General features: G+C 41.9%; 1 protein-coding gene across 2 annotated transcripts in view; it reads left to right on the forward strand.

The window, feature by feature from the left end:
• Positions 1-23,004, forward strand: part of LOC144492897 (MORC family CW-type zinc finger protein 4) — a 128,900-nt gene that overhangs the window by 21,692 nt on the left and 84,204 nt on the right. For both annotated transcript variants that reach the window (XM_078211486.1, XM_078211487.1), the window contains exons 3-4: positions 12,095-12,227; positions 19,471-19,693. In XM_078211486.1, coding sequence (XP_078067612.1) covers positions 12,095-12,227; positions 19,471-19,693 — 356 coding nt within the window. The remainder of the gene's footprint in view (positions 1-12,094; positions 12,228-19,470; positions 19,694-23,004) is intronic.

The following is a 23,004-nucleotide window of genomic DNA, read 5'->3' on the forward strand; positions in this document are numbered from 1 at the left end:
GCACACTCCCGCCACCCAAATCAATCACGGGCCACTGATCTCAGGCAGATTAGCAATAGACCCCCCCCCCCACCACTGATCTCGGGCAGATTGGCAGCGATTTCCCCCACCCCCCCCCAACTGATCCCAGGCAGAGTGGCAGTGGATCCCCCTTCACCCCCATTGATCCCAGGCAGAGTGGCAGCGGACCCCCCCCTTCACCCCCATTGATCCCAGGCAGAGTGGCAGCGGACCCCCCTTCACCCCCACTGATCACAGGCAGAGAGGCAGCGGACCCCCCCCTTCACCCCCACTGATCCCAGGCAGAGTGGCAGCGGACCCCCCTTCACCCCCACTGATCCCAGGCAGAGTGGCAGCGGACCCCCCTTCACCCCCACTGATCCCAGGCAGAGTGGCAGCAGACCCCCCTTCACCCCCACTGATCCCAGGCAGAGTGGCAGCAGACCCCCCACTGATCCCAGGCAGAGTGGCAGCGGACCCCCCATCACCCCCACTGATCCCAGGCAGAGTGGCAGCGGACCCCCCATCACCCCCACTGATCCCAGGCAGAGTGGCAGCGGACCCCCCCTTCACCCTCACTGATCACAGGCAGAGAGGCAGCGGACCCACCTTCACCCCCACTGATCTCAGGCAGAGTTGCAGCAGACCCCCCTTCACCCCCACTGATCTCAGGCAGAATGACAGTGGCCCTCCCTTCCCCCCACCATTGATCACAGGCAGAGTGGCAGCGGACCCCCCCCCCCCACCGCCCCCACTGATCACAGGCAGAGTGGCAGCGGACCCCGCCTTCACCTCCACTGATCACAGGCAGAGTGGCAGTGGACCCACCCCCCGAACTCAAGCAGAGAGCTGTCGGATGCTTGGCACTGAACCCTCACTGATGGAGCGCCCGAATCGGACTTATGTGGAGCATGTCTGTTTCGCGGTGGTAAAGGGGGAAGTGCTGGTAAAGTTGGGCATGCAGCCCATTAAGTCAATTTAAATGCGTGCATTTGGACGCGGTCCCGATTGTGGCCATTTCGGGCCTTGGTAAAAGGGGAACCGGTGCGGAAGCGGCGCAGATCGCACTACTCGCCTCATGTCTGACTTTGCCAACTTTTCACGTCAACAATGGGCGCAACGCGATGGTAAAACCAGGCCCCATGAATCATTTTCTTCGTTGAAAGGCCTCATGGATCCTAATTGACACACCATTTCTCTTGTAGGCACGAGGCAAGATTGCTCAGTCTTCCTCGTGCTCTTTTTAATCTGGAGACCATTGACTTGATATATCTATTTTTTTCAAATGGCCTCCACACTTTTCAAAAATGCCAGATACTGGCTGGAATCTCTCTGATTGGAAAAAAAAGCCTTTTAAAACCATACGGAGCTTTATTTATTTCTTGATTTTTTCTTCACTGGTAGTTCAGTCTTTAATTCTGTTGTTGCTTCTCTCCAATCTTCTAAGTGTGAGGACTCAATGCCTTTATGTTATACTTAGGATCTTTCCTTGATGTTCTCAATGAAACAGTATCCCACCCTTGTTGCCAATTTTCTTTCGATAATGCCCCAATTATGTCAGGGGTTGTGGGCTTTAACAAAAAGAAAAGGACACGGTTTGCACGTGTAGGGCTCGATTCTCCCATTGCGACCCACAAATTTTCAGGAGGGTGGGGTCGAGAGATGCGCCTGTCGGCCATTTTGCAGGTTCTCCGCAAGCTTTTACGTGCGCATCTCCCAAACAGAGGAAAATGGCACCTCCGGGAATGCACAGAAGTCTGGCGGGAAGTGAGGTAAGTCATTTGAATATGTTTTACATACATTTTAAATGCAATTATCGGGCCCGACATGGAATTTGCCAGGCACGATAGCATCTCCCACCCCACCAGGAGTGCTTTATTCCGGCGGGGTTTAGTGTAGCTCCCCACGTTTGGGGAACTAGCAGGAGATCCCGCTGCAGTGAAGGGGGGCAATTGGGGCCCCCCAGGGGGTTGGGCGGCAGGGGGATGCCCCCTGGGCATGGGCATCCTGGTAGTGCCAGCCTGTGCCCCCTGGCACTGCCCAAGGGGCAAAGTTCCCATGCCCAGGGGGCATCTTGGCATGCCCATCGGGCATCAGGCAGTGCCAAGGAGGCGGGGCCTATTGTGGGAGGAGCCTAGGGGCGATTGGCGGGGTTGGGGGGTCCCGCTGCCACTCTGCATTGGGATCGTTCTGGGCTGGAGGGAGGCCAGCGATCGGGGCAGGTGTGGGAGAGGGTGGTCTGCTGAGGGTGCCTGCCTCTCGAGGGGGGTGGGGTCTGCCCCTGGGTGAGGGTGGGGGGTGGTGGTGGGGTCTGCCGGGGTGAGGGGGGTGGGAGGATCGCCACTACTGGGGGGGTGGGCTGGGCTGGACATCAGGGCACTCCGGGGCGGGGCCGGTTCAGGGCTGGCCCGGGAATTGTTGCGGGGGCTGCGATCAAGCGGGGGGGGGGGGGGGCTGGAGGGGCAGCACTGCGGGGGTCCCGGGCTGGCCAGCGATCGGACTGGCCAGCAAACGGGGAGTCTGACAGATCGGAGCCACAGCACATGCGCAGAGTTCCAGAACTGTCAAACTCCGGCGTGAATAGCACCCCCCCCCCCCCACTTTTTTAATGATATTCACGATTGTGACCTCTGCATTGCACAGAGTGGGGAGATTCGAGTGAGAAGCTGCACTGAAAAAACAGTCGTGATCTCGAGCAGTTTTCCCACCAGTTCAGCACTTTTGGGCGAATTGCCCCCATAGATTCAAACTAACAACAAGGAGGTTTTTGAAAGAGATGTTCTCTGCAATGTACAGAGTATGAACTGCAAGTAAAACTGCAGCTTCTGCATACATCCTAATTACATCACCAAATCATGTGATCAGCTCTAACGCTACCATGCAACTCTTTTGAATATATAACAAATAACTCTTGCTGTTTATTGCATACTGAAAGGTTTAGGCTGGGTATCTCCCTTTCAGCAAAATGCCAACAAACCACCCTTTTTCTCTGCACCATGTCTCCACACCTTACCCCAGCCAGTTTTCTGGGATCAGGTTATTTTCTATATTTTACATGTGCTCTTCTGAGAGTAGACAGATACATGCTGCACTGCCTTGTATCAAGCAACCTCCAGGCCTGGCTGAATATAAATAAAATTAAGTTCAGTAACAATTTTCCAAGTTTTTTTTTTAAGATTTCAAAGGAATAGATTAAGATCCTGCCTCATATGCAAACTTTAATAACCATACTTGTTTGGGAAGAATGGGCTGAAGTTTACTAGTTTTGGCCAGTTCCAAACAGCATCAAGTCAGGGCAACTGAGTTGAGCCTGAGTAAAAGGTAGTTATTTTGCAATAGGTATAATTCCAGAAGTGTGTTGCAGTTATGCTGGTAAAAATCAGCATGTTGCAGTTTTCCTTCCTGTTCTGTAATGTGACTTTGTGTGTAATTTTGAATATACAAGTTTGTCTTGCATTCTTTTCCTGTCGCATCATGTGATGTTACCATCACAACGAGGATTGGAATCAGAAGAGAAAAGAGTGCAATTACTATTAACTTTTTTAAAAAAATGTTTTTCTTAAAAATACTAAATCCTGAGTGAAAAATTGCTGAACTGTAGAGAGAAATACATTATTGTGGTGCAATTGTTGATGATGCGTCTGAGGAATATTCAATTTAAAATCTTGAAAATCACCATTCCAGTTTACAAATTAAGTATTTTTTTAAAAAATACAAATTCTGCATATGTAACAAATCCAATTTGCCGCCTTGAATTTTAGTTTTAATTGGAATTATATAAAATGTTGTGATTTAAAGCAGTTTCCCGGCCAGACTCTTACAGATATTGTGAAATTCTGATGGATAATTTTGATTCCCATCTTGGGACAGATTCTAAACAAGAATGGACAGATTAGGGGTGAAAACATTGCTAATGAAAATTACTGAAAATTGCCAACATTAATAAAATGCTTTAAACTAGAAATTCACTATCTTCGATGTTTTAAGGCATTTACTAGCAAGAATTTCTGGTTAGCATTCAAACTATCTATGCAATTCATGAGTGGTTTTGAAGATGTCAAAGTCCTGGATCCTGGAACAGATGTAGATAGCATAATCAAGTGGGGTTTATACTGATGAATGATCTAAGAGCACATCATTCCCCCAAGAGCTGAAAAATGGGGAGGCCAATTCAACATACTGTATGCTCCACTGGAATTAAGTCAGATTTACACCACATTCTGGATCAGCCAAGTGATGAACAATATTCATTGATATTTTTGACATTGCTACTTGCAACTTTGGGTGACGCCTACTTATGTAGTATTCCATTTCCATTCTATATAAAAGCACTGAGCATGGAATAGAGCAGCATTTATTTTTACCCAATGAACATTCATATTGTCAGCCTATAGCCTAGTTTAGTCTAGCCTTGACAATAGCCCATTGGATATTTTGGTAATTTTCTACTTATGTTGTCAGAGGACCTCTTTGAGATCACTTTGGCCATGAGGCTCACTTGTGGGTCTTGATTCCATTCCCATTAAAGAGATGACCAGCCAGATTTTCTCTGTGGGTATCACGCTTACAAGTATTATAAATTGCTCTGTCTGCTCGGGTACTATCCTCTTTCCTTTCAAATCTTCCTTTATGTCCGCTTTCTCAAAGAAACCCCACCCTTGATCCTTCTGTCCTTGTAAACTTATTGCCTCTCTCCAACGTTCCTTTCATCTTTAATATGTTTGGCGGAATTTTCTAATCCCAACCGCCACGGGAATTGTAGTGGGCGGGACATGGACCATTCCAAGGTCCTTTGACCTCGGGCAGGATTTTCCGAACTTAGGGCGAGCACGGCCTGAAAATCCCGTTGTCTCTCAAATTCATTCCCATTTTTACTGGACCTCCATGTTTTACCCTCTCCAATTGAATTTTGCCCCTGCCACAGCACTGAAATGGCCCTATTCAAAGTCACAATTTAGATCTTCTGTAACTAACTGTGGTGCTCTGGCCTTCTTGATCTGTTTGCAACTTTTGATAGTTAACCACACCATTCTCTTATATGTTTCTCCCCTGATGTCTAGCTCAGTGGCACTGTGCTTACCCATACAGTCATGGTCAAAGTGAATCTCCTGTCGTGATTCCTTTTCCATCCCCCTCTCTGCCATCTCTGGAGTCTCCTATATCCATATATTTGGCTTCCATCTATTTCTAATCTGTATGCTACCCCTCACCAACATCAACGTACCACAGAATGTCAGATTCAACATTGACAGTGTCCAACTTCACCTGTTCACCATCTCTCTCTCTCCCTCCGCTGCTTTGTTGTCAGATTGCTTGTTCAACATCCAGCTCGAGTTGAGCTGCCAATGAACCAGTTGGATTCTTCAAACAACATATCAGTTTTCATTGGAACAATGTTGCTGCGTTACGCCACAAATTCTCAAATTTATTGAATTCAACTTAATTTGCTATAGTGAGGTTTGAACTTGCAACTTCTAGGTTGTTTGTATAGCATCACTGCTGCAGCGTCAGCTGTAGCGTGGTTGATTGCTTTCTCGCCTCTGAGTCAAGAAGGCTCAAATCTCAATGTCCAGACTTGATCACAACTTTCGGCTGACACTCCAGTGTAGTACTGAGGTGGTGCTATACTGTTGGAGATGTTTACGTTTGGATTAAATGTTAAACTCGGGGCCCCATCAGCCCTGTCGGTTGGACATAAAAGATCCCATTTTGAAAAAGAGCAGGGAAGATATTCTTGGCAGTGGGATTTTATGGCTCTGCTCGTCTCGAAACTGTAAAATCCTGTCCAAGGCCAACGGACCTTTCCATGGTCTGCTCCTTGCCTGTTTCGATTCCCATGGTGGGCGGAGCGGTAGGATTCTGGCCTTGGAGTCCTAACCAATATTTATTTATGAATCAATAGCATGTTATATTTACATAACACTGTGATAAAACATTCCAAATTACTTCGTAATGGGCTCATAAAGCAAAATTTGAAACTGAGCTACAAAGGCGATTATTGAGGCTATAACAAAAATATTATCATGTTGCTTTTCTGGAACTTGCTGTGTGCAAATTGGCTATCATGTTTTCTACATTACAACAGTGACTACACTTCAAGAAATACTTAATTGGCTGTAAAACACTTTGGGACATCTTTTAGTGTCCAACCAAATAAACAAAATCAAAATAACTTAGGGACAACTCAAAAAGGGCAGCTTCCTAAAAGGAGGGGAACCACCCAAAACAAAAGACAAAGCGGAAAGGAAACTTAAAACATCAAATTAAAATGTGATTAAAGGGGTCAATAATACACCCCAGTCCCTGCAGTGCCCACCGGGCACGGAAGGCATCAACTGTGCCCTCGGACGTCGCATGCTCCCTTTCCAGGGACACTTTGGGACATGCTAAGGCTGTGAAAGGCATTGTAATCAATGCAGATCATTCTTTTCAATGCTACCACCCTCCAATAATAACAACATCCAGTACCTTTCACACGTTTGTGCACTGGGACTTTGAAATTAATAAAGCATTGACTTTGATAGGCTTCACATGCTAAAGGTCAATTAGGTGGTTAAACAATACTCTGGAAGCCTGAGAAGGACAAAGAAGGAATTTTGTGATGCACTTGACATGAGATTACGTAGATTGAAAATGGATGAGTGTAATTCACATTTTCAAGAAGACCTAAAGGCTCAATAGGCTACTCTCAAAAATCAAAAAAACCCAATAGCATCAATCAGCAGAAACAAAACACAAATGTGAAATTAACATGATAAGTAAGTGGCAGCTAGCACAGCATTAGAATGGTTAGATTTTGTCTCTTTAGCTTCAGAAATCATTTTAAATTGACATTTCAAATTGATAGGAGGAAGAAACCACATGTTTAAGCTTAACCTCAAATATCTTTATTGATGTAAATGCGTGGGAGACTTTACAGAGCAAGATCAGTGGCTATCTTGATTGTGAATCAATAAAAAGTCAAAGGGCAGGAAGGAGTGGGTAGTCATAAAAACAATTAAATTGTTTTGGGGAGAGGTACTGATTGGGGTGGTTTGAGTATCTTGTTCCCTGAATACATGAAATTCCTTAACTTGAAAAGTTAAAGCAAAGTAACTAAATTAGCAGATTTTATTAACTGGATTTGTGAACTCACCGTACCTGGTGTTAGGTAGCAATAAAAACAAACAAGCTGCTCGGTGATACTGTCTAATCGACTGAAACCATGACCTGGAAGTTCAGACCGAAACCATACCAAACTGTGGTTAAGTTATGTTTGGTGTAATGCATTCATATCTGATTACTGTGATTTACGGAAACCATGTAGAGATAATGTAACGGTGAGCAAAAAGGCTGATTTTCTGCTGTCAGGAAAGAACGGAGGATTAAACTGCACGTGAAGGAAATTTCAGTAGGGATTTAGGCGATACTGGCAGGTGTTATAAGTGGACACTAACGAGATACCAAAGCTTGGCAATAGACCAAAATGGTCCCTATATTTCAATAGTGTGACAAATTAAACAAGCCTACTTCATTCTCATATACTCTCGTGGAATCCAATATGGGAGTGTAAAGTAGTTTTAAGGGATTTATATTGGTAAAGATTAGAAGTAAGGTATAGTTTTCAATGTGTTTAATTTAATGTGTGTAAGGATAAAACCAAGAGTTACATACATGCTGGACAAAGGTGTTTGTATGTGTGGGCATTGGATTCAATTCCAACTGTAATTCGATTGTGCTTAGAGAGAGTTACAGCGTGAAGAATAAATGAACCAGTAGTGGTTGCCTAATAACTGGGGCCTTGTAACGTTAGAGAAGCTTTTAAGTTTTTGTTTAGCTGAATTTGTTGGCAGTTGGACACAGGACACTGGGAGTGAACCTCTCTCAACTCTGCCCGGAGAAGCTGGACAGGACAAGGAAGTTGCAAAGATGCAATTACAGATGCAAGTTACAGGGAATTGGGACAGAGAATTTTAAGAGGACTGGAGTTAAGAGAACAGAGACCAATGTATTTATCTTAAGAACTCAAGGAAGAGTAAATAAAGTATTCGGAGTTAAAGAGACAATTGCAGTAACCAGGTTTAAAATGGGACAGCAGACTTGAAAAATAAGTGAAATATTTGATGTCATTTTAATAAGAGTCTGGGAAATGAGAGTTACAGTAATTATAAACAGTTTGTATAGTAGTCAAGACAAAGAAATCTTACAGGGTTGATGTGAAAAATCGAGCGGAAGCTTTGTTTAAAAGTATAATTGAGAAAATTTGGATTGGAGTTTGGAATGCTAACTGCTAAGGGAAAGCATTATTGTGAAAGAAGATTTGAAAGCATGCGTTTGGGAGCAGAATTTGGAAATTCTCTAATGACAATCATCTGAGAGGATTCTGAGGAGAAAACCATGAATACTAACTTGGAGTTCAGAGCAGAGAGCGTGTATTTGACCACATTCATCTTATTTACTTAAAAGGGACTTTGTTAATGAGACCATTGTAACTTGAGATGTACATTGTAATCAGTGTTGATCTTAAAATCTGTGTTTATTTGTTAAACTAAATTTTTATCCAATTTTTTCATGTTTAATAAATGCTTTTTCTTGTTAAAACTGATGTGGTCCCATGACTTTGTTTCTCCATGTTTTGTTAAAAAAAAGTAAAAGTTACGTCCTCTGACCCAAGGTTCCATTATGGGATCTTCCCATCCTGTTATAACATCAACTGGGATCGTAACAGATGTAAGCTTATGTGGTGGTGTGCCCTTTGACAGAAGGAGTCGACAGTTGGACTCGACGAGCTAACAAGCTTTCCTACCGCTGTCCTATGTATATAGTTGTTTTTCCCAAATAAACTTCCTGTTCATTTATCTGCCTTACTTGTTAACTCCTCGCAATCATTAAATATGATATTTAATGGCGATGAACATGGATTCCAAAAAAGAAACATCCTTCTTAACTCATCGCTTTGTCCTCAAGGAGTTGACATCCTTACTGCAGTTTGATAGACCCTACAAAATTTTGTACCTCGACTTCCAGAGGGATAGCTCAAAGTGGCGTGCCCTCAGGGTATATCTTGAGTACAAATAGGAAATTGACTGATGGGTAAAAAGCAATAGGTGCTTTCTAGATGTGTTACATTGGGGTAAGATTGCAACGTATAAATTTTTTTAAAGCACTATTGAGCTGCAGAGTTTGGTCTTGGGCTCATTATTGTTCCTAATTTACATGAGTTGAATCAAACTATGCTAAACAAGGAGGAGCAGTGCAAGTGGAAAAGTTACCTCAGATGATGAATAAGTGGATAAAACATGTAAGTAGGCACTGGATAATAATGGCAGATGAAATTTAATGCAGACAAATGATAAGTACTACATGTAAGTAAAAATGATCAAAATGCGTAATCCCATGGATGGTGTTGAAATATGAAAGGTGAAGTAGAAAGAAAACAAAGAGTCTGAGTAGTCTCTCTTCCTCCTGTCCAAGCAGCCTAGATTAGCAATCCATGAAACCAGTAGAAAGTTGAACTAGGCAGCCAAAGCAGTTCAACATAAATTGGAGGCAGTCGTGATCAAACTGAACAATGTTCTGGTGCATCTTGAATATTGTGTCCACTTCTAGTCACCGAGATAGAGATATTCAAATGTTGGAAATAGTGCAAAGGGTCATAAGGCTGATCCTCAATCTTCGAGGTCTAAATTATGATGAAAGAGTGGAGAATTTTCAATTTTGAAAGCAAATATCTGAGAAGTTTGTAAATGAGGTGAATTTGACTGAGAATTGAACAATGGGGTGAGAGGTTCTAATTAGTAAAAGGTATTAAGTAAATTATATCAGGAAATGTCTTTGCCATTGACACAGTGGACTCAAGCAGAATGGTGCTGGGAGACCCTGGCATTCTTTAAAAAAAACTATTATATGTTGCAGCGTTAGGATAGGCTACATGACATTTTGGATGGATGATTCAAGCTGGGCCAAATTGCCTTTCCTCATGTATTGTTACTGTGTAATCTTTTTTTTAAAAATAAGTGTCTCAAGGAATTTAATGGGGACATATATGACTCTTAATGGAGTACAGAAAATCAATCCAAAATAACACTTCCTGACAGGACATCAGGATAAGAATACACATGTCCAGATAATGAAATACCTAGGCCAGGAAATACATTTTTACAGAAAGGGTGATGAATAGCTGGAAAAGGTTTTGGGGGGAAAGGACATGGAACTCATTTAAGAGACAGATAGTTGCTGTATTGATAGGATGCAATAGATTTGATATTCTGGAGGAATGAGGTAAACTGATCAGAAAGGTTACTTTCTTTCAAATTAACATTGAGGTGGAATTTTGAAAGTTGGAAAGAGGTGATATGATGATGAACAGCATTCAAAGACTTTAAAACAACACAAATGCACAAAACTAATTAAAGCAATGACATGGCAAGGAAAGCAGAATAATGTTTCAAAGTATTGGAAGAAAAAGGAAAGAAAGTGAGGGATATGGCTAAGACATGATTTTTTTTGAAGAGTGTTCTGACCAGGAGCTACAGAACACTAACAACATAACTGTTTCTAAAGTTTGCATTCAACTTGGGTGGAAAAACAAAGAAGAGATTAACATCAAAATGATGATTGGAAGGGAATTGAATTGAGCAGACTGTAAATCGCTCAGGACAACACTTGCTGATGGGCAGATGTTTGGTTGCCTAGACTTCATTTTGTCTCTGCAATATATATTATGAGCAGCAAATGCCTTGCTGTATTGGAGGAAATATATGGAAATTGATGCTTCAAATGGGGTATTTGGGGCCTTGACAATGGGATGGGAAGAAATAAATGTTTCATAAATGAGACATGTCCTCTGTTTATTGTTGTGTAGAGAAAATAAATAGAAGTCAGAGTGATGGAAGTGAAGGAGAATATCCCAACACCAACAGTTCTGAGAACAAAAGGAGAAAGGGGGTAGAAATATTACCATATTGATTGTAGCCAGCAAAAATGGCAGATGGGATTGTAGCAAATTGAGAAGATAGTGGAATAAAAGATGTAACCATAAAGAGCCAGATCATTTTTGTAATTGGATGTCAAGAGAATGAGAATGGAGATACAAGAAATGGTGCAGTGTTGATCAAAAGCTCTGTCAACCCACAGAAAACATTTGCTCAAAAATTCACTCAACAGGAGGATGGTTTAAAGGCTCTAGTACTAAAGGTGTAGAAACGAGAGGAGAAAAGAATGAAGTCTCTGCACAAGGTGAGCTGAAAAGAAGAGTTGGGGTGGTTTCAACAACTTACCCAAATTTGTCTCGTCTTTTCCATCTCTGGAATCTAGCGGAACTTTCTTATTTTACTTAGCATCACAAATATAGAGCTACCACTATGACATTATTAGAAAGAAAACACATTTGAAGTAAGACAGGAAGTGGGCTGAAACACATTTCCATTGTGCCACCTACCATGGAACTGCTGGAATAACTACCTCCTGTAGTACTTGAGCCTATTTGAGGACATAAGGATAATACGTACTTACTTCAAGCCTTTGCTGAACTTCCTCATACCAGACAGTCAACAATTGGATTATCACTTTCGGTCTTGGTATTTCTATGATGGGGAGTTGAAACATCAACCTGGAGTCTTACGTTTGCAGAAGAGTTTGTAGTCATTCAGTGACAATGGGATTGACCTCTGCCGTGAAATCCTTTGTTATTGAATTGCCTGCTGGCATTTGCCATCTGAGAAAAGGCTACTTGTACACGGCATACATGAATCACAGGTATCTGTAGAACTGTATCTGACATAAACCAGAGCCTTCAGGGCAAAATTGACAGGATATTGGAAAGAAGAACTGTTCAATTAGGATACAAGGGAGTCTTAATAATTGAATCGTGAGCAATCTCCTTTAGACATAAATATGTATAATAAATACTTGCATAAGTGCCTTCCCTCCAAATAAATTGAAGATGTGTAGTTAATTATGTTATGTTAATTATTGGTTGGTTTCTGTTTCATGTCCATTTTTGAGAAGTTGAAAAATGTAGGAATTTGTGTATAGTTTCAATTTGATGCTCAATCCCTTTCTGTTTGCTAGAAACCAGTATCTGCTTTAATGATAGGTCCCTTTTCTATTCCAGATAATGCATGTGATCCAGGAGTGTGTGCCAAACAAATGTGGATTGACGAGACTGAGATTAAACATGAGCTGTGCCTGACCTTCACTGATAATGGGAATGGAATGACTCCAATTAAACTACACAAAATGTTGAGGTAGGATGCTTGAGGATGAACAAAATGAATTCCATTTTATTAAGATACTTGTCAAAAAAAATAAAGAAGCATACAAAATGCAATTTAAAATTTATTTAGTAAGCTCAATACAGTATAGAATAGCACAGCGAAGTAGTCAATAGCTAAAATGTAATGTAGAAAAGAACCATGTTTTAAAAACTGATAGTGCACAATTCTGAATCCATTAGGAACTTCATCCTTACACCTGTTGATCTATTAATTCAAATATCACCAAGTCCTTTTGCTTGCTTGCTTCTAAAAATGACAAGCAGTGGGAATAACTCAAAACATAAAAAAGGGTGAGGAAAGACCACTGAGCCAATCCAGCCCACTGCATCTACATTATATTCCCACATAAATGTCCTGCCTTCCAAAGCTTTTTCGTGACCTTCAAGGCACAAGTCAGAAGTGTGATGGAATGCTCTCCAAACATCCAACACCAGTGCACCATGCTACATTGTGCATTTATAATATGCATTTCAGTGATTCACTAAAGCTTCTTTGACAGTACCTCCCAAACTCACAACCTGCACCAGCTCAAAGGACAAGATAGCAGGCGCACGTGAATGCTATCACTCCAGGTTCCCCTCCAAATTGCACACCATCCAGACTTGCATATCGACATTTCTTCATCATCGTTGGGTCAAATTCCTAGAACTCCCTGCCTGACAGTGTTATGAAAGTATCTTTACCACGTGGGCTGCATGTGGTTCAAGAAGGTCACCTTGATGGAAACTAGGCATAATCAATCATGTCCACGTACCTGGAATGAACATTTAAAAAAACATTGATCGTGCAGTCTACTAAGAGAGACAAAACAAAACTGAGGAAACAAGTTGCTACTTAAAAATAATTATTTAAAGATTATTTAGAGTTAAAATCCATCTATCAATCCATAATACATTATACTTTGTTTTATTTTTCCCCTAAATTTATTATTTGTTTTAAAATAAATTTGGATGAACCATCTCTCCTTGATGTGAAGATACTCAATGTAGCCTCGTGACATTGAGCTTTAGACAATCCTACAATTCATATATGATATAATTTGGGATTGGACTTTTTTGTGTTATATTCATGTTCAAGTACCCTTTCAATGCCAATGTGCTGTGACTACTGACTCACTGGAATGCCTTCTGTAGCCAGTGTGATGCTGTTTGTTTGATTTTCTCGCTGTTACTGTTCTAACCTTTGCTATTGACAATTACATGGTTGAATGCCTCCTGGAAATTTTATTCCTGCTCTTCCTGATGATGTATCTCAATAGGATGGAGCTTCATGTACATCTTCGTATATGCTCTACTCTACATTTAACACTATTGAAATTCATCTATTCTATACATACACCATCTATTTAATTAATCCAGTCTTTCTGAAAATCATCTTGTTACTCATTACCTGCCACATAGCTTTGTGTCATCAGCAAATAATAATTACACTGGTGTATTTGCCTTGTTCCACATCATTAATAAATGTCATAAATAGTAATTGTCAAGAAATAATCCCACAAGATATCTCTGTTGTACTGTAGAACAAAATGCAACAAACTACACAACAGATCAGTATTTTACAACACAATTATATAATGTAGACCATACATATTGTCAGACAACTGACAGCATAAACCTCATTTTACAATGCAATAAGTATATAACAGTCCCAGATTGGATGTAGTATAGCAAAGTAAAATATATAATTTACCAAATGCACTGGTATACAGCAATGTACAGATTAATCTTACAGTCTGGGCACATCAGTGATGTTCCATTTATCTCTAGTTTCACCCCGTCTAATCCTTTCACACCTAAGGCAATTCCAGTTAGTATTGGCAAAGTTGAAATCCTCTATTACTATAACCCTATTCCTCACATCTCTGATTTGCCTACATATCTGCTCCTCTAACTCCCTCTAACTGTTGGGAGGTTTGTAGTATAATCCCAGCAAAGTGATCACCCTTTTTTTATTTCTAGGTTCTCACTTCCAACCTCCACCCCCCACTCCCACGCCTGGAATGTTGAGTTGCCAGTCCTGCCCTCCTTTCAACCACATCTCCGTGATTGCAACAATATTATATTTCAACGTGCTAATCAACCCTCGAGTTCATCTGCTGTACCAGACAGGCTCCTAGCCTTCCAAACCCTCCCACAAGATTTATCATGCCATGTTTTCTCTGCCTGCTGAACGAACCAACTTTTCCTTCTATATTTGACTGAATCTCGCTCCCAACTGTACATTTGCTAACTTCCATCTCCCTGTCAAATTAGTTTAAAAGCTCCCCAACAGCACAAGCAAACCTCCCAGCTAGGATATTGGACCCATTCCGGTTCAGGTGCAACCTGCCCAGCTTACAGGTTCCACCAACCCCAGAAACTGTCCCAATGATCCAAAAATCTAAAGCCGTCTCTCCTACACCATCCGTTCAGCCATGCATTCATTTGATCTATTTTCCTATTCCTATACTCAGTAACATGTGGCACTGGAAGTAATCCAGAATTACAATCTTAGAAGTCCTGCTTTTTAATCTACTACCTAACTCCCTAAATTCCTGTTGCAGCATTTCATCCCTTTTTCTACCAATGTTGTTGGTACCAACTTGCACCACAACCACTGGCTTCACCTTCCTCCTTCAGAATGCCCTGCAGCCACTCTGAGACATTCCTGACCTTGGCACCAGGGAGGCAACATACCATTTGAGAGTCTTATTCATGGCCACAGAAACATTTGTTGGCTCCCCTTACAAACCAAGTCCCATATCATGAAAGTTTTCCCAGTCTTTATCCTCCACAGCTGTGCAGCAGAGCCAACCACGGTGCCACAAACTTGGCTTTTGCTGCTTGCCCCCGCGTGGTTATCTTCCCCATTCGCCCCAAACAGTAGCCAGTATGGTATTTCTGTTTGAGAAGGGTTGACCACAGGGGACTCCTGCACTACTTGTCTACGCCTACTACTTTTCCTGGTGATCACACAATTTTTTGCCTGTGTCGCTATTGCTTGGGTATGACCAGCTTACTAAATGTGCTATCCTCCCACAACGTCCTCAGCATCACGGATGCTCCTAAGTGAATCTATTCACAGCTCCAGTCATGTAATGCAGTCACTCAAGATTTCAGCAGTACGACACACTTCTTTTACATATGGTCACCAAGGACAAGTGTCCCTGATTTCCCATGTAATGCAGGAGGAGCATTCCACAGGGTTGAGTTCTCCTGACATACCCTTGAACTAAGCCCCTAATTTCTCCATTTAATTTAAGAGTACTGGTTATGCAAGCGATTTTCCTCTACTTTGAACACTAGCTACTCCAAACTAACATCCCGAAAGAGTTAAAGGGAAAAATACTCACCTGATTGTTACTTACCAATCAGCTGCCTCCGCTGAATGGAGATGTCACTTTGAGCTCTGCCGCCAGCTCACCTCGCTGTCTTTGTCCTGGAATGCTCTGCACTGCTCCACTGCCTCCTCATAGGTCAGCTCCCAATTGTGATCTTACCAACTACAAGCAATAATCTGGTAACAATTATTCACAGTAAGAGGTCTCACAACACCAGGTTAAAGTCCAACAGGTTTATTTGGTAGCAAATACCATAAGCTTTCGGAGCACTGCTCCTTCGTCAGATGGAGTGGAAATATGCTCTCAAACAGTGCACAGACACAGAAATCAAGTTACAGAATACTAATTAGAATGCGAATCTCTACAGCCAGCCAGGTCTTAAAGGTACAGACAATGTGGGTGGAGGGAGCATTCAACACAGGTTAAAGAGATGTGTATTGTCTCTAGACAGAACAGCTAGTGAGATTCTGCAAGACCAGGGGGAAAGCTGCGGGGGTTACTGATAATGTGACATAAATCCAACATCCCAGTTTAGGCCGTCCTCATGTGTGCGGAACTTGGCTATCAGTTTCTGCTCAGCGACTCTGCGCTGTCGTGTGTCGTGAAGGCCGCCTTGGAGAACGCTTACCTGAAGATCCAAGGCTGAATGCCCGTGACTGCTGAAGTGCTCCCCCACAGGAAGAGAACAGTCTTGCCTGGTGATTGTCGAGTGGTGTTCATTCATCCGTTGTCGTAGCGTCTGCATGGCATGCAGACGCTACGACAACGGATGAATGAACACCGCTCGACAATCACCAGGCAAGACTGTTCTCTTCCTGTGGGGGAGCACTTCAGCAGTCACGGGCATTCAGCCTTGGATCTTCAGGTAAGCGTTCTCCAAGGCGGCCTTCACGACACACGACAGCACAGAGTCGCTGAGCAGAAACTGATAGCCAAGTTCCGCACACATGAGGATGGCCTAAACTGGGATGTTGGATTTATGTCACATTATCAGTAACCCCCACAGCTTTCCCCCTGGTCTTGCAGAATCTCACTAGCTGTTCTGTCTGGAGACAATACACATCTCTTTAACCTGTGTTGAATGCTCCCTCCACCCACATTGTCTGTACCTTTAAGACCTGGCTGGCTGTAGAGATTCGCATTCTAATTAGTATTCTGTAACTTGATTTCTGTGTCTGTGCCCTGTTTGAGAGCATATTTCCACTCCATCTGACGAAAGAGCAGTGCTCCGAAAGCTTATGGTATTTGCTACCAAATAAACCTGTTGGACTTTAACCTGGTGTTGTGAGACTTCTTACTGTGTTCACCTCAGTCCAACGCCGGCATCTCCACATCAGAACAATTATTCAACCATACCTACTACTCGCCAAGTCAGTTCCCTCGCGCTCTCTGTGTTTATGAAGCTCTGCTGTGCTCCGCTCCTGCCCGGACTGAGACTGAGCTCCACACTCAGTCTTTCAGCTTCACCCACTCCCAAGTTTCACCCAACTCCAAAGCGCACTCTGTTTTAGCCAAGCAGCACTCTATTTTTTAGGAGAGAGTTGGTAATAGCAGATTTAAAGTTAAAGGGACAACACCTGAAGAAAGAGACCGCTTCCATATCAGCTAACATAGGAGCTAGGAAGGGAAGTTGTTGGATGGTCAGTGGTTTAGTGGGAATAGGATCAAGGGAACAGGAGACAAGATGAGCTCAGAGAAGGCATGAGGAGAGATAGGAGAGAGACGAGAAAAACATGCGAGTTCAGGCCAATGCCAGAGGGGAGTATTAAAGGAAGGGAGAACATGGGCAGAGGCACCTGATTGGATTATTTCAAACATAGTAGCAAAGAAGTCTGAGCTCCTCACATTTATTAATGGATTTGATTGTGGAAGGGACAGGGGGAAGCGGTTTAAGAAGTTTGCTCGGCGAAAAGAAGCCAGGGGTTAACTTTGTATTCCAGGATGATTCTGGAAAGGTGAGCAGTTTTAGCGGATGAGAGTAGGATCAATGGTGTTTCAGTGATGCAGCTAGATCTGCCAGTGGATTCCTAAACATTTGTCTTCCATATCCTTTCAAGTCTGCTTCCCTTGTTGTTGGTGTTCACGGGTGGGATTTTACGGCCTCGCTTATCCCGAAACTGTAAAATCCCGCCTGAGGTCAAAAGACCTTCTCATGCTCCAACCCCTCGCCCGCTCCAATTCCTGTGGCGGGCGGGCCGGTAAAATTCCAGCCTATATTTCCTTCATTATGAGCCTGACAACAGTGTTAATTTTAGTCAGAATCAAATTTCTTCCCTCACCCAATGCCTCCGCCCCCCCCCCAACTCCTCCCCCCAACTCCTCCCCCCAAAAATAAAACAAGAATCCAAAAGCACTTTCTCATTTGGATTAAGTGTGCATGGTCACTAGAATGTCAAATTATATTTTGTTGTATTCAGGATGCTGTTTTGGATGCTCTGTCTGAAACTCAATATGTCTTAGGAAGCTCTACTGTTCTATCAACTAAAGCTTGTTTTAGCTTTCACGCTTCAGATCAGAAGCACCCAAGCTGAATATAACTGGCTTTTTTCCTGTATTGTTTTGGTGGTGTGGTGTCTGGTATATATCTTTTAAATCTTGTGTGCAGTACATGTTGCAATTAAGGCATCACACTATGCAACAGACGCAAAATGATCTTGAAAAAGAAGCCATTCCTTGGTCTGGAACCTAAAATGTAAAAACAGACGCAACCATCCTCTGAACAGGCAATTTCTATGTAGCTATCATTTCTTTCATTTGACCTTTCAAAGAGGTGACATGTGACTACCCTTAATGGATACATACACCATCGTGGAATGTTAATGTGCAAAATATTTAATTTACATGATGCAAAGGATGTTCGTGCCTGAGAACTGTTTCTTTCAGTTATACAATAAGAAGAAGCAGAGAGACTTGCTATTCCTAGTAATTTCCATGTGGTTGGTTCATTTTTTGAGAAATGCAGCCAGTTTTAAAAATAATTATTTTAATGTAACTTATTGTAAGCCTGTCATGATTTTTGTGGAAAATGCACATCCTGATAAAGGAACTAAGTTAGGGACCAAAAGAGCTTCTGAGGTTTGATAGCTGGTCTTGTGTGGAATCAGGAGGGAATAGCTGTGCTGTGACCTCATTGCTCCGGGAATAGGAAAGAGAAAAAAATCAACCAGTTTCCAATAATGATTCTTTGATCCTTGTTGGAAAGTGTACAGGCAGATGTCAGGTGCAAACAGGTGAGGTTTTTGGCTTCCAGTCAGCATCGCTGACTACACAATTAAACAGGAAGAGTAGATATTAGGCAAGGGTTTCCCACATCTCTGAAATTGTACTCCTTTATAAATTAGTGCATTAAATGAGTGGAATGGAAGAAAATTGGGGAAGAATAAACAAAAACATCAGTACTAGATTTTACAACATGTTAGAATGTTGATTTGTGAACTTGGCTTAATTTCACAGATGCAAACTTTGTTTCTTTAAACATTTTTAATGTTTTATTATTTCCTCCTTTCCCTACTTTTCCATTTCATACTTAGAGGCAGGAGGACGAGCATCCATTCAAATGCCGAACTGTGGATTTCTTGACTGATGGCACAGTTTAGAAGTGGCAAGTGAAATTGGAGGAGATAGACTGAACTTCACTTATATTTAAATTACAAATAATCCTCGGAACTGAGGACTTTCTGATTGAGAATTTCTAGCATGTCTGCTCTCAGCACCTCTCCTTCCTTTACCAAAATGGTCTAGTCCAACCTGGTAGCATTGGAAGAAACTAAGTTAATTTTGCAACAGTTAGTTATTGAAATAGAATGAACTATATATGTAAAAAAAATGTCTCATTGTTGCAAGTTTTTTTTGAAATTTTTTCTCATTTCAACCCTTAATCTTATTTCACAGCTTTGGCTTCACTAATAAAACTGGGAGTAAAAGCCACTTGCCGATTGGAGTCTATGGAAATGGATTTAAATCAGGTTCCATGAGGTTGGGAAAGGATGCTCTTGTCTTTACCAAGAATGGCGGGGCTTTAAGTGTGGGCCTCCTATCACAGACCTACCTGGAACAGATTAACGCACAAGCTGTCATCATCCCAATTGTGCCTTTCAATCAACAGAATAATATCCTTTAATGTAATCAATTTTTCCTATTTAGTACATTTTATTTTAATTCGTTGGGATTTCCTCAACATTGGACTATTTTGTTTCACAGTGTTCTCTTATGTAATGTAAAATTTTATTATACTTCCCACTGTTCAGCTCTATTTAATTTCTTGAGCATAAATGAGTTCTTAATTAATGGGCAACTAATTCTAAATATTTTAGTGTCTCTTTATCTCCTGTGTGGTACAGTCTTTAGTTTATAGAACTGTTCCCTGCAATATTATGCATTATATAGAGAAAATGGTTTCCTGTGAACATAAACCACAATTTTTAAAAAAGTAATGCTTTACTCTTGCAAACCAAGTTGTATGGTCAGTATTACAGAGTGTAACTTCATCACTGTATGACCATATCCCAATAATTTTTTTCCAGCCATCAAATTACTAATGTTAGATTTCAGAAGGGATGGACTCCTTATGTATAGTGAATCCTCCTTCAAATGGTAGGAATTACCATGGCAATTTTCCTTGTTGGATGGGATCCACTGCATATATAGAGTTGTTTGGCTTCCAAATCAATATTAAGAGAAAGGCTGACCAGAAAACTCTAAATAACTCAAAGAAGTAAATAAATATGATAGCAAGAAGTACACATCATCAAAGAAGTAGATAAACTTTCCTGTTCTGCCATTGGCCTTGTGTGTTATTCTAATAAAGGTGAATACAAACTTCAAGAACAAATTCATCATGTTCTCTTGGATTCCATGCAAACTTCTGGTCAACACACTGACTTGATTCAGCTACTTCTACATTTTTATTGATTAAACTAGATAGGCATTTGGGCAGCTGGTGGTCTGCCCCTTTTAAAATGAAACTGGCTGCTGACCCAATTCTGAGGCTGTTGGTGTCCTGGTAATCCCAGGTGAGAATATTCAAAATTGATCCCAGAGAGCAGAGACCCAAGTGCAGTTGTTTCGGTTCAGAGGATGACTGACCTCAAGCAGGGCAGGTGGTCAGTGAAAGGGGGAGAGGTCGATGACGATATGGACTGGAGGAGTGCCAATAATGGCACTGGACAAGAGTGTTTTTTCTTATTGGGGGGTGTGGGGGGGATGATGCAACAAGCCACCCTTCACTGTTGGATGATGTTTTTAAAAAATGCATTCATGAGGTATGAGTATTGCTGGCAAGGCCAGCATTTATTGCTCATCTCCAATTACCTTTGAGAAGTGGAGGACTAGAGCAAGGCCAGAGGGCAAAAGTAGCTAGGTGCATGGGAAGGACACCAAAAAGGAAACAGGCAAATGGATGGGGTGATGCAATGGGGATAATGGGTGATGATGTAGTGAGTGGACTAGGACCCACTTGCATCTTTAAAAAAAACAAGTAGATAGGGATTGCAAGGAGCTGGAGTTCATTTTAATTTTCAAACTTGTTACCAAAGATACCTCAGACTGTTCGTTCATGATCTACCATTTAGGAGTATACCCACCAAGAGAGCTGTCATGATTTTCATGCAAAGGAAACTTTGATCCACATGTCAAACAGTACCAGTTCTGGTTTCCCAAACATTATTCAGTCTAGCAAAATGAAAGGAAAAGAGGTATCTTAGTGCTCAAAGAAACAGCATTCATTCAAAAATCTTTTTAAATTTTTTACTGATGATGGCTTACCACATTGTTGCTCGGAACACAGTAAAGAATGGTCAACATCAGTGATAACAATAGTGTAAAGATGTTGCAGAACTATCATTAGTCAGTGCAGCACGATTTGTGTTGCAATAGTTTATTCTGCAGCCAAGTGCAGTGTTTTTCAGACAGCAGTATTCATTTTAAAACATATGCAGGTGTCTGGAATGTCCAATCAGAAGTATAAAGATTTAAATTGTAAGCTTTGTGGCTTTGTTGTATCAACTTCTATTTGGTCTATTGAGATCCTTTGCCTCTGTTATTGATTACACTGTAGTGTCTGAGGTTCCCATGTTATACACTATTCAGATCTGGAACACTATATCAGTGGTTTCCAATCAGTGTTAGTTAGTGTGCAGCAAAAAAAAGATTCAAAATGATTAAAAATTAATTTAACTAAAATTATCTTTATCGTTAGCTCTGTGGTCAGCATCTCCAAGACCTTACGGACCTCAGCCCCCCCCCCCCCCCCCCCCCCCCCCCCCATCCCCACGCATATACCAGCAGGGAAAGAGCCCATATGCATGGTTTAGATTTTTAACGTTGGTCTGGCCTATGCACATGACTGACGGACTTGGAGCTGAAGATAAAAGCCCAATACTCCTGCACAAAAAGTGAAAATCAAAAAGAGCGCAAAAACCCTGGAAAAGTGAGAGAGACAAAGGTAGAAAATGGCATTTGCTGTTCTGAAAATAATGACAATATTGAAACCATGCCAATAAACTTGCATCTATAGTTATGTTCAGCTAATCTCTAGATACGAGATTAGGATTGTGCTGAGACTTCTGTCCTGCACTTCAACTTTCTCCTCTTTCTTTTTTAAGCATAGAAGATCATAGAAACCCTACAGTGCAGAAGGAGGCCATTCAGCCCATCGAGTCTGCACCGACCACAATCCCACCCAGGCCCTACCCCCACATATTTTACCCACTAATCCCTCTAACCTACACATCCCAGGACTCTAATGGGCAATTTTTTTAACCTGGCCAATCAACCTAACCCGCACATCTTTGGACTGTGGGGGGAAACCGGAGCACCCGGAGGAAACCCACGCAGACACAAGGAGAATGTGCAAACTCCACACAGACAGTGACCTGAGCCGGGAATCGAACCCAGGACCCTGGAGCTGTGAAGCAGCAGTGCTAACCACTGTGCTACCGTGCCGCCCATTTACCACATGTTACCACATTTTTTCCTTCATACTTCATTTTTCTACCCGAGGTAAAATATTGATGCAAGAGCAAAATACTGCAGATGCTGGAAATCTAACACCAAAAAAAAGCTGGAAAAACTCAGATAATCAGGCAGCCTCTGTGAAAAGAAACAGTCAACATTCATGTTGATGATGTTTCAAAATATTAAATCATTTATGAACTGGGTAAATTATTTGTGAACTGTGTTTTTAAGGAAATCAAGATTCCTTTAATACAGTTTACATTTGTATTATATTGTTTACATTTTTCCAAGTCAATGACCCGGGCTTTGCAGCAGCTAGAACTGAAGCTATCAGTGCTCAGCATTATTATGATGAGAAATCAGATTTTTGGCATCCACACGTGCACGATAAAACATGGAAATCCACATTTCCCAATTCTCTCCGGGTTTTCTGCATGCGGCGCTGTTCTCTCAGATAGTGAACACAAGCTG

Source organism: Mustelus asterias, chromosome 4, assembly GCF_964213995.1.
Source record: "Mustelus asterias chromosome 4, sMusAst1.hap1.1, whole genome shotgun sequence".
Classification (NCBI taxonomy): Eukaryota; Metazoa; Chordata; class Chondrichthyes; order Carcharhiniformes; family Triakidae; genus Mustelus; species Mustelus asterias.